At 54.0% G+C, this 11,703-nt stretch overlaps 6 protein-coding genes across 6 annotated transcripts; 1 reads left to right on the forward strand and 5 right to left on the reverse strand.

Annotated features, from left to right (window-relative positions):
• Positions 1-803: 803 nt before the first annotated feature.
• On the reverse strand, positions 804-2,263 carry J4E79_009282 (uncharacterized protein; the record flags this gene model as incomplete). Its single annotated transcript, XM_049358131.1, has 3 exons — positions 804-1,863; positions 1,939-2,026; positions 2,077-2,263. 3 exons carry the CDS (start codon positions 2,261-2,263, stop codon positions 804-806), a joined length of 1,335 nt encoding a protein of 444 aa, XP_049207347.1.
• Positions 2,264-2,966: 703 nt separating this feature from the next.
• On the reverse strand, positions 2,967-3,659 carry J4E79_009283 (uncharacterized protein; the record flags this gene model as incomplete). The annotated part of the gene is made up of 1 exon (XM_049358132.1): positions 2,967-3,659. One exon carries the CDS (start codon positions 3,657-3,659, stop codon positions 2,967-2,969), a length of 693 nt encoding a protein of 230 aa, XP_049207348.1.
• Positions 3,660-4,078: 419 nt separating this feature from the next.
• Positions 4,079-5,320, reverse strand: J4E79_009284 (uncharacterized protein; the record flags this gene model as incomplete). The annotated part of the gene is made up of 2 exons (XM_049358133.1): positions 4,079-5,252; positions 5,298-5,320. The coding sequence occupies 2 exons, from the start codon at positions 5,318-5,320 to the stop codon at positions 4,079-4,081; spliced, it is 1,197 nt and encodes a 398-aa protein (XP_049207349.1).
• Positions 5,321-5,938: 618 nt separating this feature from the next.
• Positions 5,939-7,678, reverse strand: J4E79_009285 (uncharacterized protein; the record flags this gene model as incomplete). Its single annotated transcript, XM_049358134.1, has 3 exons — positions 5,939-6,637; positions 7,031-7,137; positions 7,285-7,678. 3 exons carry the CDS (start codon positions 7,676-7,678, stop codon positions 5,939-5,941), a joined length of 1,200 nt encoding a protein of 399 aa, XP_049207350.1.
• Positions 7,679-8,107: 429 nt separating this feature from the next.
• On the forward strand, positions 8,108-10,088 carry J4E79_009286 (uncharacterized protein; the record flags this gene model as incomplete). The annotated part of the gene is made up of 3 exons (XM_049358135.1): positions 8,108-9,775; positions 9,837-10,008; positions 10,063-10,088. 3 exons carry the CDS (start codon positions 8,108-8,110, stop codon positions 10,086-10,088), a joined length of 1,866 nt encoding a protein of 621 aa, XP_049207351.1.
• A 4-nt stretch (positions 10,089-10,092) lies between these two features.
• Positions 10,093-11,636, reverse strand: J4E79_009287 (uncharacterized protein; the record flags this gene model as incomplete). The annotated part of the gene is made up of 3 exons (XM_049358136.1): positions 10,093-11,079; positions 11,132-11,500; positions 11,550-11,636. The coding sequence occupies 3 exons, from the start codon at positions 11,634-11,636 to the stop codon at positions 10,093-10,095; spliced, it is 1,443 nt and encodes a 480-aa protein (XP_049207352.1).
• Positions 11,637-11,703: the final 67 nt, after the last annotated feature.

The raw sequence follows: 11,703 nt of genomic DNA on the forward strand, positions 1-11,703 counted from the left end.
ATCACCTCCCCCTCCGCCAGCCCCATCGCCGCCCCCATCGCCTTCCCCCAAGAGACCTTACCGCCCGTCCAAGTCCCCACCTGCGACCAGTGCAAAGATCAATTCGAGCACTGCCTTCGTGTAAGTGTCGATTACCCTTTTCCCCAAATCCCGGCGGGAAGTTGTTGAAACTAATACGAGAGATAATGATAATAGTCTTGGCCCTGCTGGTTCAACCCAGCTACTTGCGATACAACTTGCCGTGCTGAGACTTGCAAGGCGAGCTTCTACTTCTGCCGGGATAAGTGTGGGTGGAAGTGTCCTTAGGCTGGCTTTTGAGTCGAGTATGTGAGTCCACTCACTGGGAAGAGGTTGTCCTCAGAGGTGGATTCGAAAAAGGTTCAGTCTGCGATGGTCGTTTGTGATAGGCGACGTGTGGCGATGGAGTGGCCTTCGTGATATGGGTATGATTCAGATCTTGGTCTTTAATAAAAAGATAGCTGCTACAGCTGGTAGATCTATATCGAGGAATAAAACCAACTCTTGTCAGCGGAATCAAAGCATCGAGTGATAATCCGTGCCAAATCCGATTAACGAAATCTTACCATATATACCGCGAGGCTTATACCTGTCGCACTAACCCAGAGTCAAACGTAACTCACTCAAGAATATCGAGCTCGAACCTGAGAAAACGGTAGAGCGAGTCTCCGTTCGCAAAGTGTTGTCGTGTTGCCCCGGTATCCTCGCTGTCAGTGGTAATCTGATCTGCCATACATGACGAATCCACAGTCACCACAACACCTTCGATCATAACATCTTAAAATTCACGTTGCCGTTGCTATCCCCCCTTTCTTCGCTCGCCCTAAAAGCGGTAACCTAAACCTTCCAAAAACCATGCCCCCACCCTTCTGCATCTGCGCCACCGCATCCCCAAGTAACACGCGTATCGCCCCTTCCAGCCTCTTATCCTTCTTCCGCCGCATCCACAACAGCACTATACCCAGTATAAACACATCAACAGCGATGTGCTTGAAGCACGCCCATACCCATCTCCACACGCCCCTGAAAAGCTGATAGTGTACTGAATGTGCAAAGAGCCTTCTTGCTTCTAATTGTTCGCGCAGGGCGGCGACTTCAGCCGTCATCTTCATGAGCGATTGCTCAACGCGTTTCCTCCATTTCTGGTCTGCGACTGATTCTTTTGGGGAGCTGTCTTTCGCTGCTGCTGCGGCACCGTTTCCAGCAGCGGGGGCGGGTGTGCTGCCGAAACCTGGTATGGGCATCTGAATCGGTTTGCCCAAAACGCCCATACCTCTATTCCGTGGCGCGGGAGTGGGCGTCTGGATAGGTATAGGTTCTGCGCGGATCAACTGTTGTAAATCGGTTTGTACGCCTGCGTCTTCGAGGTCGGGGGCGTCGTTGTCGTTGTAATCGGGGTAGGATGTTGGGTTATATTGCGAGTCTGGGGCGTCGACGAAGACCTCGCCTTCACGCTCGATTTCCGCTTCTTCTTCCTCGAGCTCTTCTTCGGATTGCGACATTGGTGATTTTACGCGGAGGGGCACGGCGCGGCGTTCGAGGTCTTCGGACTCGTTTCGAGGACGGTCCATATCGTTGCTGCTGTTCATGGCTGCGCGGCCGCTTTGGCCGAGTTCGTGCTGGGAGTAGCCGGGGGTTATGTGGTCGGAGGTACGTAGTGGCGAGGAGGAGGATGAGGAGGGCACGTTGGATTTGACTTGGTCCCAGACGAATTCTAGCTCGGCGACTAGTTCTCGGGAGTCGGGCGAGGGGGAGGCGTACTTGTGCATGGTGTCGATGAGGGTGGTGATGTAGCGGCGTTTGGCTTCGGTGCGGGAGAGGCCGTTCTGCTGTTTCCAAGCGTCCCTGGGAATGTTAGGTTCTGTTCATGTATGCGTTCCATGTAGGAACTTGAATGGTGCTATGCGCCAAGTGACATACCATTTCTCCCGTGCTCGTTGCGACTGGTCGTCATTTCCTCTTGGACATTCCATTATCCCGTCGACATCACCCTCTGTTTTGGTCAGCTCTGGTCGTAGCATAGTCCCCCTCCTCATCATTTCCCTCGAGGCAACGTACCCATGGCCTGCTTATACAGCCCATACAAGCGTAACCTGGTCGCAGACGGCGGTTTCTGCGACCCCGTCCGTATCTTGTTGACGGTGTTGAGCGCATGGCTGAAGACTCGATCTACATTCCCCATCATCAGCAAAAGTTCCTTCCATCCCATCTCAGCCCAGATAAACCTACCAACCGAGTCCGACATTACGAGCGTGGATATCGCGCCCCCATAAACGGGGAGCGGCGCATTGATTGGTGTGGCGGTGCGCGAGAGTGCCTCAAGAACAGGCACAAGGTATTCAGCCAGGCAGGAGCAAAAGACAAGGTAAAGTAGAACGGCGCAATGGATGGCGGACGGCGTGCATGATGCGATGACAATGCGGAGCCGTGTGGAGATGGCATTCGTTGTCGCGCGACCCTGGCGCTTTGGCCTCGGCTCTTCCGGAGCGGGCGCGCTTGCCATGTGGCAGTGCGGTCGGCCGCCGTTTCACGTGTCAACAGTCTTTGATTGTTTTCACCGCACTTTGTTGTCTTGCTGATGTACTGTAACATTCCGTCGTCTTTTTTCACGAATCATATCGAACGCGATAACAGCCTTATGACTGTTCGTGGCTGAAGCAGGGACCTGGTCGACAGATCGGGCAATGTTTTCCGCACGCGATTCCTGGACGAGACGAGATACATTTGCGACGCAAGACTCGCTGACTCCCTGTGGCTCCTATTCACATCTGTCTCAAATCTGACATCACATCGCACAACAGCGTCTACCAGTTCGCCACAACTGGTTGCACATCGCTCGTGAACGACCAAACGCCCTGGGAGTTGACAGCATGAACAATCGCCTTCCTCGCTACATCCTGTCTACGCGTGGTAGTCGCAATCTGAGTCGAGTTTCCCTGGCATGACTATTAGTAACGCCCTTCGAAGACGATTGACGAACTCACCTGTACGCGTGCACCCCGCACGTTCGTGTAGGGATTGCCAACTTCATCCGTACCAGTCGGGTACTCCACAATGACGGAATACGCAATCGCGCTGGATACCGGCGACCAGCTGACCTGGAAGTCTCCAGCATCATTGCTCCTGCGCAGAGATACGCCTGCGACCTTGGCCGGACGCGAAACACCACCGACAGCGCGAATTTGCCCCGTTGTATAGCACCCATTGGACGTTCCTGACGTGGTGTAGAACCGCCATGAGACAGGCGCCTGCTCGTTCTTACAAACACTGCTGAACTCGTGCACAGCTGTGAACGCTGAGTTCCCAGGGTACTTGGTCAGGAAGTTGTTGCCAAGGTAGGGGTAGAAGGTATCGCTGACGCCGAAGCTGTCGAAGTCGCGGAAGGGCTTCAATTCAGTGCGGCTTCCATCGGCGTATATGGCTTCGAATGCCCATTGCACTCCTACGTATCGGTCTTTGTTGAAGGTGAGTTGCGCAGTACAGCTACCGAGGTTAAACGCCTTGTAGTTGCTGGGAGCTACGCTGCCGGTATACGGGTAGCTCCAGGATGTACTGCATTGTTGACGCGGTTCGAGAGCAAGAGGCGATGCTGTCGTAGCGGTTGCTAGGAGCATGGAAAGAGTTGCGAGAGTGAGCTTCATGATGGTTTCAACCGAACAAAGTGAACAACTGTTGACACGTCAACTCGGAAAACAAGCAACCTAAATACCACTCCTCCACCCTCCCAATTGACATCACCAGCGGGTCCAATGCACCAAAACTCTACTTATACAACTAGACAAGTCTTGGACACTACATCACCCGCCCACGAGGAGCGCAACCCGCCATTTCACATAGCAGCCAAGACGCGCGTGTACAACTTTCAAGAGAATCCAAGGCGGACGGAGACAACACCCATGAGGGTATGCGGTTTAGCTGGTGATCATCTGCGGGCCGCGAGAAGCCTAGCTTTCTTGGCGCTGCAGGTCAATCTTCGTATTCGGTCTTGAGGCTGCGGCTAGGCTGGGGTGATCTACATTCGGTACATGGGGGACTGAGCCCATTTCTTGCTTCGACGTCTTCAATCCATCTCCCCCATCCTCTCCTTCTCGATCCCACGCCCCCAGTTCCCGATTATCTCAGGGAAACACTGCTTCAGCAGTACCTCTCCATACCCCTCAAACGCCGCCTCAACCTCCTTCAAAACCTCCACAGCACTGCCCTTCCCCTTCATCACACCAACAGATCCCAGTTTCACACCATCGACCTGTGGCACGCGCGGCACAGCAACGATAGCAAGGTTACTAATCGTACCAACGAACATGATGAGCAGCATAGCACTCGCTGCGTTATCTGAGAGCTGGGTGTAAAGGAGTGCTTGGTTCAAGAAAGCTCCGGCGATGAGGATGGCGGGTGCGATACAGGGGTTTAAGGCGTTGGTGGATGTGTCGTGATGTGTGGTCATGTTGTCGGCCTTGGTGGATGCCGTTGGCGAGGGCTGGATGATGTAGATGTGGCTGGGTGGGGAGTCGGTGTCGCGCATGAGTGCGTACGCGCCTTTCTGACTATTCCGGGTAAGGGAAGCGTTTTTCTGAGCAGTCCAGACGGGTAGGCTGGCTGTAGCTTCGATAAGCAAGATCGATATGCTGAGTAGCAGAAGGGGCGAGAGGTCGGCGTAGTAGAGCCAGAATGCGCCGGCAAGACAGAATTGGAGGATTGCGGTCCTCAAGCTGCCGCTTTGGAGTAGGTTCCTGAGGGAAGCGGAAGCTGAGGATGTGCCAGTGGGTTGGAGGACCTCGACGACAACCTCGCTATCCTGGTCAAACTTGCCATCGATGCTGGGCGGAACACAGCGAAGCTCCAGATCACGGAGCAGCCTCGCAACAGCAAAATCCTTGTTCAACCGTCTCTTCCCCGTGCTCATGTCCAGAACCGTCACATCGCACTCCGGTTCCCGCATCAAATCACCACTGCCAGACGTGACCGACGATAAGAGTGACAAGCTATAAGCCAGCCACCCGAAACCGAAACATGGAGACTCTGTCTTCGAAATTGCAGTCATGACAGCAAAAGCTTTTTGAATGAGTTCAGGGCCGAGAAGCGTGAGCACGATCGCCAGAGGTGGTATACGTCCGGAGTCGCCGTCGCGGTGCTCGGACCCGGGGCCAGTGGGACTGAGGTAGTAGGTTCCGACGTAGAGACCGATATAAGAGATGAGGATTGGGAACGACATCTTGATGTTGAGGGTGCGGGGGCTGGTACTGGGGGGGGCTCTGGTGGATGGGGAAGTGGCTGTGCACTTTTCGAGATCGATATTCGACATGATTTTCTTCGCGGCTTTTCGGACTCTGCAAATGGGTTTGTGCCAAGTGTAATCCTGGGATTCTTGGTGAGGAAAGATCGATGGTTGGTGCGGAAAGTTGGGTTGTGCGCTCGCTCGGGGATTATCTGTAGTTCGGAGAGCGACGGTGAATTGGTGAAAGTGAAGGCGTTCACTCAATGTCACCCGCGACGCTGTGAAGATCTCGCCAAACCTCTTCAGTCTGTCGCTGAAGTTATTGAGTGAGGAGGGCTTTCACGTCTTGTTGTGAGATCAACATGATGACCAGGGAATCGCGCGATCCAATCGGGGCAGGTGCGAGGCAGGAGCAAACGACAGAGAACGCACGTGCGTTAGTGACCACTGGGAGCGATTGGACGGAGCTCACTGTGACGCAGCGGATAATCGCAGCAAATGTTTCTGAACGATTCCAGTGTCGCACTGTCACACGTCGGTGCAAGTGTGATTGCGTTCTCGCGGCGCGGCTCTATGGACATGCTCCAGTCTCGTGGATTTAGTGGTCGCTCGCACCAATGGCAGACCCGTGAATGTATCCATTGACACCATTTCAAAGTCTTCGTAGGCCAGCATGTTGAGAATGTCTGTGGTGAGCGCCGAAAACTAAAGGCCCCTACTGTGTGACCACCCAAATTTCGCGATCCCACCACCCCAACACGACCAAAGGTCAACATTGCCGTCAAAGCCGCTTTCAATGAATTTGAGTGCGCGGATTTTGGCCTGGTGCGTGCTGCCTGGATCAATCTCCTTAACAGATTTACCCGTCCAGATGTTGCTGATCCGGATCACTGTACCTTCCGTTGTGTCTTGAGCTGCTGCTAGAAGTCCGAGTCTTGGGTATACATCGATGTCCAGTTCTAGCTCGTCTCTGTTCAGGTGGGCGAAAGTCATAACTGGCTGCGACCAATTCTTGAAAGCTTTGTGGTTGAGCTTGCGGCGTTTGTGATTATCGCGATGAGTGGGGTATAAGGTCTTGAAGTACTCTTCATTGTAGTGATGGTTGTCGTAATTGAACGTCTTTCGCGATGAGTTTCGAGATAAGCGGGGTGCGCGAATGTCGTATAGGAAAAGCGTGTCGTTAAGCCCAGAGCATATCAATCTAGTCTCGTCGTCGGCACGCTTGAGCTTTGAGATGGGCGCGGGATGTGTCAAGACGTGACTTGAGCCCCCTGATCTTGTGTCGTATAGTCGGATAGTTCCGTCTCGACAGCCGAGCGCGACAGTACTATACGATATCCACTCCAAGGCCAGAAGATCAGATTCAAGTGACTTGATTACAGCTTGAGAGTCCCAGGCACCTCCCTGTGAGCGAGTGAACAGTAGCATCGAACTCGAGGCTGCAACTGCGAGGTGCTCGGTCCAGGTCGCTGCGACACTGTTTGCGAGACCTGGTGATGCCGTGAATGTCGTTGGTCTGGCAGCAGCACACCAGATAGCTGAGCAGTCTTTCGGTGTAAATTTTTGCCCTACGTACTGTGTCACCATGCGTCAGCGTGAGAGTCTCGGAAGATGTAAAAGTTTTGTACAATGATTGAAACGATGTGGGAGTGAGTAGAAAAGCTCGTTCGTTCTGAGTTGTGCTGCATGGCCGCTGAGTAACTCAAATCACTCGGTCTATCAAACGTAAAATGGAATATGGCCGTTCATCATCGAGCAGATTACGTGCGTGGGGTTACAAGTTTGTGGAAGACTTACAGGATCATCGCGTCCCGGGTCGCTGAGCCATACTTCTGGCGGTCGATCAGACCCATACGTCGTCACCGCAAGCGCGCCGGTTGCTGGTAGAAAGGACAACGAGGAGACTGTAGATGTCGTTCGCGTTACCTCTTCTCGTGGATACCAAGAATAGATACGATTTAGTGGAGACGACTTGGGTATGGAATAGTAATCCTCTGATGGGACGCTGGGACTCCCGCGATCTGCAGTCTGCCTGTGCACACTGTTCTCACCTTGGACTGTGTATATCGTGTGATGTACTGGGTCTTTGGCAAAGAGTCGGAGTCCACATGGAGGTAGCACCTTTTCGGGACGTTCTTGAATGCCGGCTGCGCATGCGTCAGGCCAAAGACCGTGAATATAGCGTGACCGTCTTCCGAGGCCTATCTCTCTATCGATGTTTGTCTGGGCGAAGCTGTTCGGGTTGCGTCTGACGACCCGCTCCTTTTTGAGCTTGTTCGATCGTGCAAGTGCCACATTCTGAATGCGCTCTTTTCGCTCCGTCTTCTTGATATTTGCTGAGAAATATTTGAGATTTGATCCTTGGGCTGCAGTTTGGTTTTGGATCCTGAAGTATTTCTTCTTCTCTGCGTCCCAGAAGTAGCCTGGGATTGGCTGGCCGTTCATTATGCAATCGTGATAGTGAAGAGGCCAGCGTTGGTCTCGAATATGTAAGGAGTGAAGGTATGCGTTGCTTGAGGAAGGATGTGCTGATTGGCGGAGATGTCGACGCGTCCGCGATTTAGTTCGCAAGAGAAACGCGCGAGTCAGGCACCGCGACGTTCTGATGTTTTCACGACTGCCTTATCGATAAGCCCGCTCGTCCGAGGCATGACGCCACTGCCCCATAACGTTCGCATCACTCCGATCAGCATCGAATGCGCCCATATGTGCCGCCATCTTCCCCTCATCGCCCCTCCCTCCTACACCACTTGATACCCTTAGCAGCTCATGCTTCGAATCTCCACTGCGCTGCAGCCTACCAGGAAAGCGATATTGTCGACAAAACACATCTGCAAGAATCCCTTCCACACTTTTATGCGCCTCAATCAAGTCATGGCGCACCTCGATATCCCACAGACGGCGAGCAACTCGACCAATGAACTGCACACGCTGCAGTCGCTTCCCAAATCGAACGTCTTCACATCCAATCTACCCGCTGATGACGCGTTCCCTAGACCGAAAGACTCGCACGATGCGCCACGGCAGATGCTCGGACCGCGCATGGTCAAGGGAGCACTATACACATATGTTCGGCCTGACTCGCAGGGAGAGCCAGAGCTGTTAGCTGTCAGTCAGCGAGCGATGCAGGACATTGGTCTTAAGGAAGAGGAGGCCAAGACGGATGAATTCAAGGAAGTCGTGGCTGGAAAGAAGATCCTGACATGGGACGAGTCGAACCCGGAAGCTGGAATCTACCCTTGGGCACAATGCTATGGAGGCTACCAGTTCGGACAATGGGCAGGCCAACTTGGTGATGGACGCGCCATCTCCTTGTTTGAGTCTACCAACCCAGCGACCGGCACACGATACGAGATCCAACTGAAGGGCGCTGGAAGGACACCTTACTCCCGCTTTGCTGATGGCCGCGCGGTACTGCGATCTTCTATTCGAGAATTCGTCGTTTCGGAATACCTCAATGCCATTGGCATCCCTAGTACAAGAGCGCTGGCGCTTACCCTGAACAACGGAAGCAAGGTCATGCGCGAACGCACAGAGCCTGGAGCCATCGTCACACGGTTTGCGCAAAGCTGGATCCGCTTCGGCACCTTCGACCTCCAACGCATCCGCGGAGACCGAAAGACCCTCCGCACAATCGCAGACTACACAGCCGAGCACGTCTACGGCGGCTGGGACAAGCTCCCCTCCAAGCTCCCCTCTGGCGAAGCCAAAGAAGTCCACTCCCAGACCCACACCGGCATCCCCAAAGAAACCGTCGAAGGCGAGAACGAAGGCGAAGAAAACCGCTACGTCCGCCTCTACCGCGCCATCCTCCGCCGCAACGCCGAAACCGTCGCAAAATGGCAAGCCTACGGCTTCATGAACGGCGTGCTAAACACAGACAACACCTCCATCCTCGGTCTATCCATCGACTTCGGCCCCTTCGCCTTCCTGGACACCTTCGATCCGACATACACGCCCAACCACGACGACCACATGCTGCGCTACAGCTACCGCAACCAACCCACAATCATCTGGTGGAACCTAGTCCGTCTCGGTGAAGCCCTCGGCGAACTCATGGGCGCGGGCAGCAAAGTCGACGAAGCGCAATTCGTCGAAAAGGGCGTAACAGAAGAAGAAGCAGACGGCATAGTCAAATGCGGCGAATCCGCCATCGACCGCGCAGGCGAAGAGTACAAAGCCGTTTTCCTCGCTGAGTACCGCCGTCTCATGACGCTTCGCCTTGGACTCAAGACGCAGAAGGAGAGTGATTTCGAGGATCTGATGTCGGAGTTGTTGGATACGCTGCAGATGTATGAACTGGATTTTCATCATGCGTTTAGGCGGTTGGGCAATGTGAAATTGGCGGAATTAGAGACGCAGGATCAGAGGAAAGATGTTGCGGGTAGGTTCTTCCGTAGCAATGACGCGCCGAGGCAGGAGAGCGATGGGCGGGAGCGGATTGGGAAGTGGTTGGAGAAATGGTCGCAGAGGGTGAAGGAGGATTGGGGGCAGGGGATGGATGCGGAGAGGAAGGCTGCTATGGATAAGGTTAATCCTAACGTAAGTTTTCCCTTTATTAGTTCTTCGGTGTATGAGAGACGAGGTGCTAACGATACGACAGTTCATCCCCCGCTCCTGGATCCTAGACGAACTCATCGAGCGCGTCGAAAAGAAGAATGAGCGCGAGATCCTTCCTCAGATCATGAAACTTGCGCTTAACCCCTTCCAAGAAAGCTGGGAATGGAACGCAGAGGAGGAAGAGAGGTTCTGTGGTGATGTGCCGAAGTACAAGGGTATGTTACAGTGTAGCTGTAGTTCTTAGACGTCCTCTACATACACCTGGCCAGGTGTTGGAGTGTACAAAATGGATTGAAAGCCTAGTCTACACCACCAACAAGATATTCGCCTACTTCCAGATTCACGCTTCTGCCCAGCGCGCGTACGTATTCCCAGCCGAAGTTTACGCGCCACCGTCCGCCTCCTTCTAGTGCGTCGTTGCTTCCTGCTCCTCCGGCTCTGACGAGTAATCGCATGCTCGTCAATGTAGCTATCTGTGTGTATAAATCCGCTACTTGAGGTACCGTTCCTTCGAGCAATGCTCTGAAGATTGCTAGCAACCTGTCCAGAGTGAACGGGCTGGGCGTCAAAAGATGCCGACTGATCTTCCGATGCTTAGCTCCTGTGCGCTTGCCCGTGACGCTGAAAGACGCAGCGCTGGGTGCGCGTCGCTTGTTCTTCCGCTTGTCGGTGTGCTTCATGAAGTATGTGACGTCGGTTCGCGAAGGGTTGTAGGACGCGAGGTATGCGGCGAGGAGGATGTGGGTCGTGAAGTACGGAAGGGTGTGCGCCGTCATGTTCGCTGGCTTCTTCTTGCTAGGCGTTGCTGGTGTGGCGCCTGCCGGTGCTACTTCTTTGACAGGTTCGGCGGCGTCTGAGATGATTCGATCCAGGACCGAGTCTTCAAGCTGGAACAGATGCCGCCTATTCACCATCAAGCGCGAGAAATCGCGTGTGCCGAACTGTCCAGACACTACTGGCTCGACGAACGGTCGCCAGAGGCGCATTGCGCAGCTCTTGAAGCTGATCAGATCTCGTCCGGTGTGCTTTGCGAGGGAGTCGTAGACGGCTTGGATAAAGCGGCCCCAGAGCCACTGGTCGTCTTCGGCTGCGAGATCGGGTGTGTAGTCTGGGAATTGTTCGAGGGAGGGCGGTTCGAGGAAGATCTTTGGTGGGTTGGCGCCGAGGATTGTGAGGAGTTCGCTACGGGCGTAGGATGGGAAGTGGAGGAAAGAGGCTGATGACGAGTGGAGGACGGAGGGTGTGAGGGGGAGGGTCGTTGTGAGGATGAGCGAGAGATTTGGTATCTGCTCGCACTGTCAGCATCTGGCATCTCAATTTGCTTGTGGTATGACATACCATCTCTCCTAGTCTCCCCATAGCAGCAATCAGAGTTCCACCCCCTTCCCTCAACTTATCCACTGCATCGAGCACCAACACAAACTTCCCTCTACCCGCCAGCAGCTTCTCCATGTTGACGCATAGCGCGCTTAGATTCTCCGTACGCGCATATGGTCTCCTATCAATCTTCTCATCGTTGAACTCATCCAGCGCATCCAGACTAGCCGCGACGATGCGCTCCAGGAGATGCCGCGCGGTTATGCATTCGCGAACGTTGATGATCGTGTGTTGTATGCGGGAGAGATGGAAGAAGGAGCGCAATATCGAGGATTTGCCAGTTGCTGTAAGGCCATGGATGTTCAGAAAGGGTGGAGATGGGAGATGCGCCTGAGTTGCTGTTAGTACAATGGCCCGGAAGTCTGATGGTTGTACGGACGCTATACAGGGCTGCCAGGTGGTGTATCTGCTGATCGCGGCATTGGAATTCAGCATTTAGCTGGGCGATGATCTCGTCGGGTAACATTGTCGCGATGTTGTTCTGGATGTTTGTAACCGCTGGCGGATTGAGGGCTGAGGAAATCGCGCTAGCT

The sequence above is a fragment of the Alternaria viburni genome, assembly GCF_023758015.1.
Source record: "Alternaria viburni strain BMP 2772 chromosome Unknown scaffold_24, whole genome shotgun sequence".
Taxonomy (NCBI): domain Eukaryota; kingdom Fungi; phylum Ascomycota; class Dothideomycetes; order Pleosporales; family Pleosporaceae; genus Alternaria; species Alternaria viburni.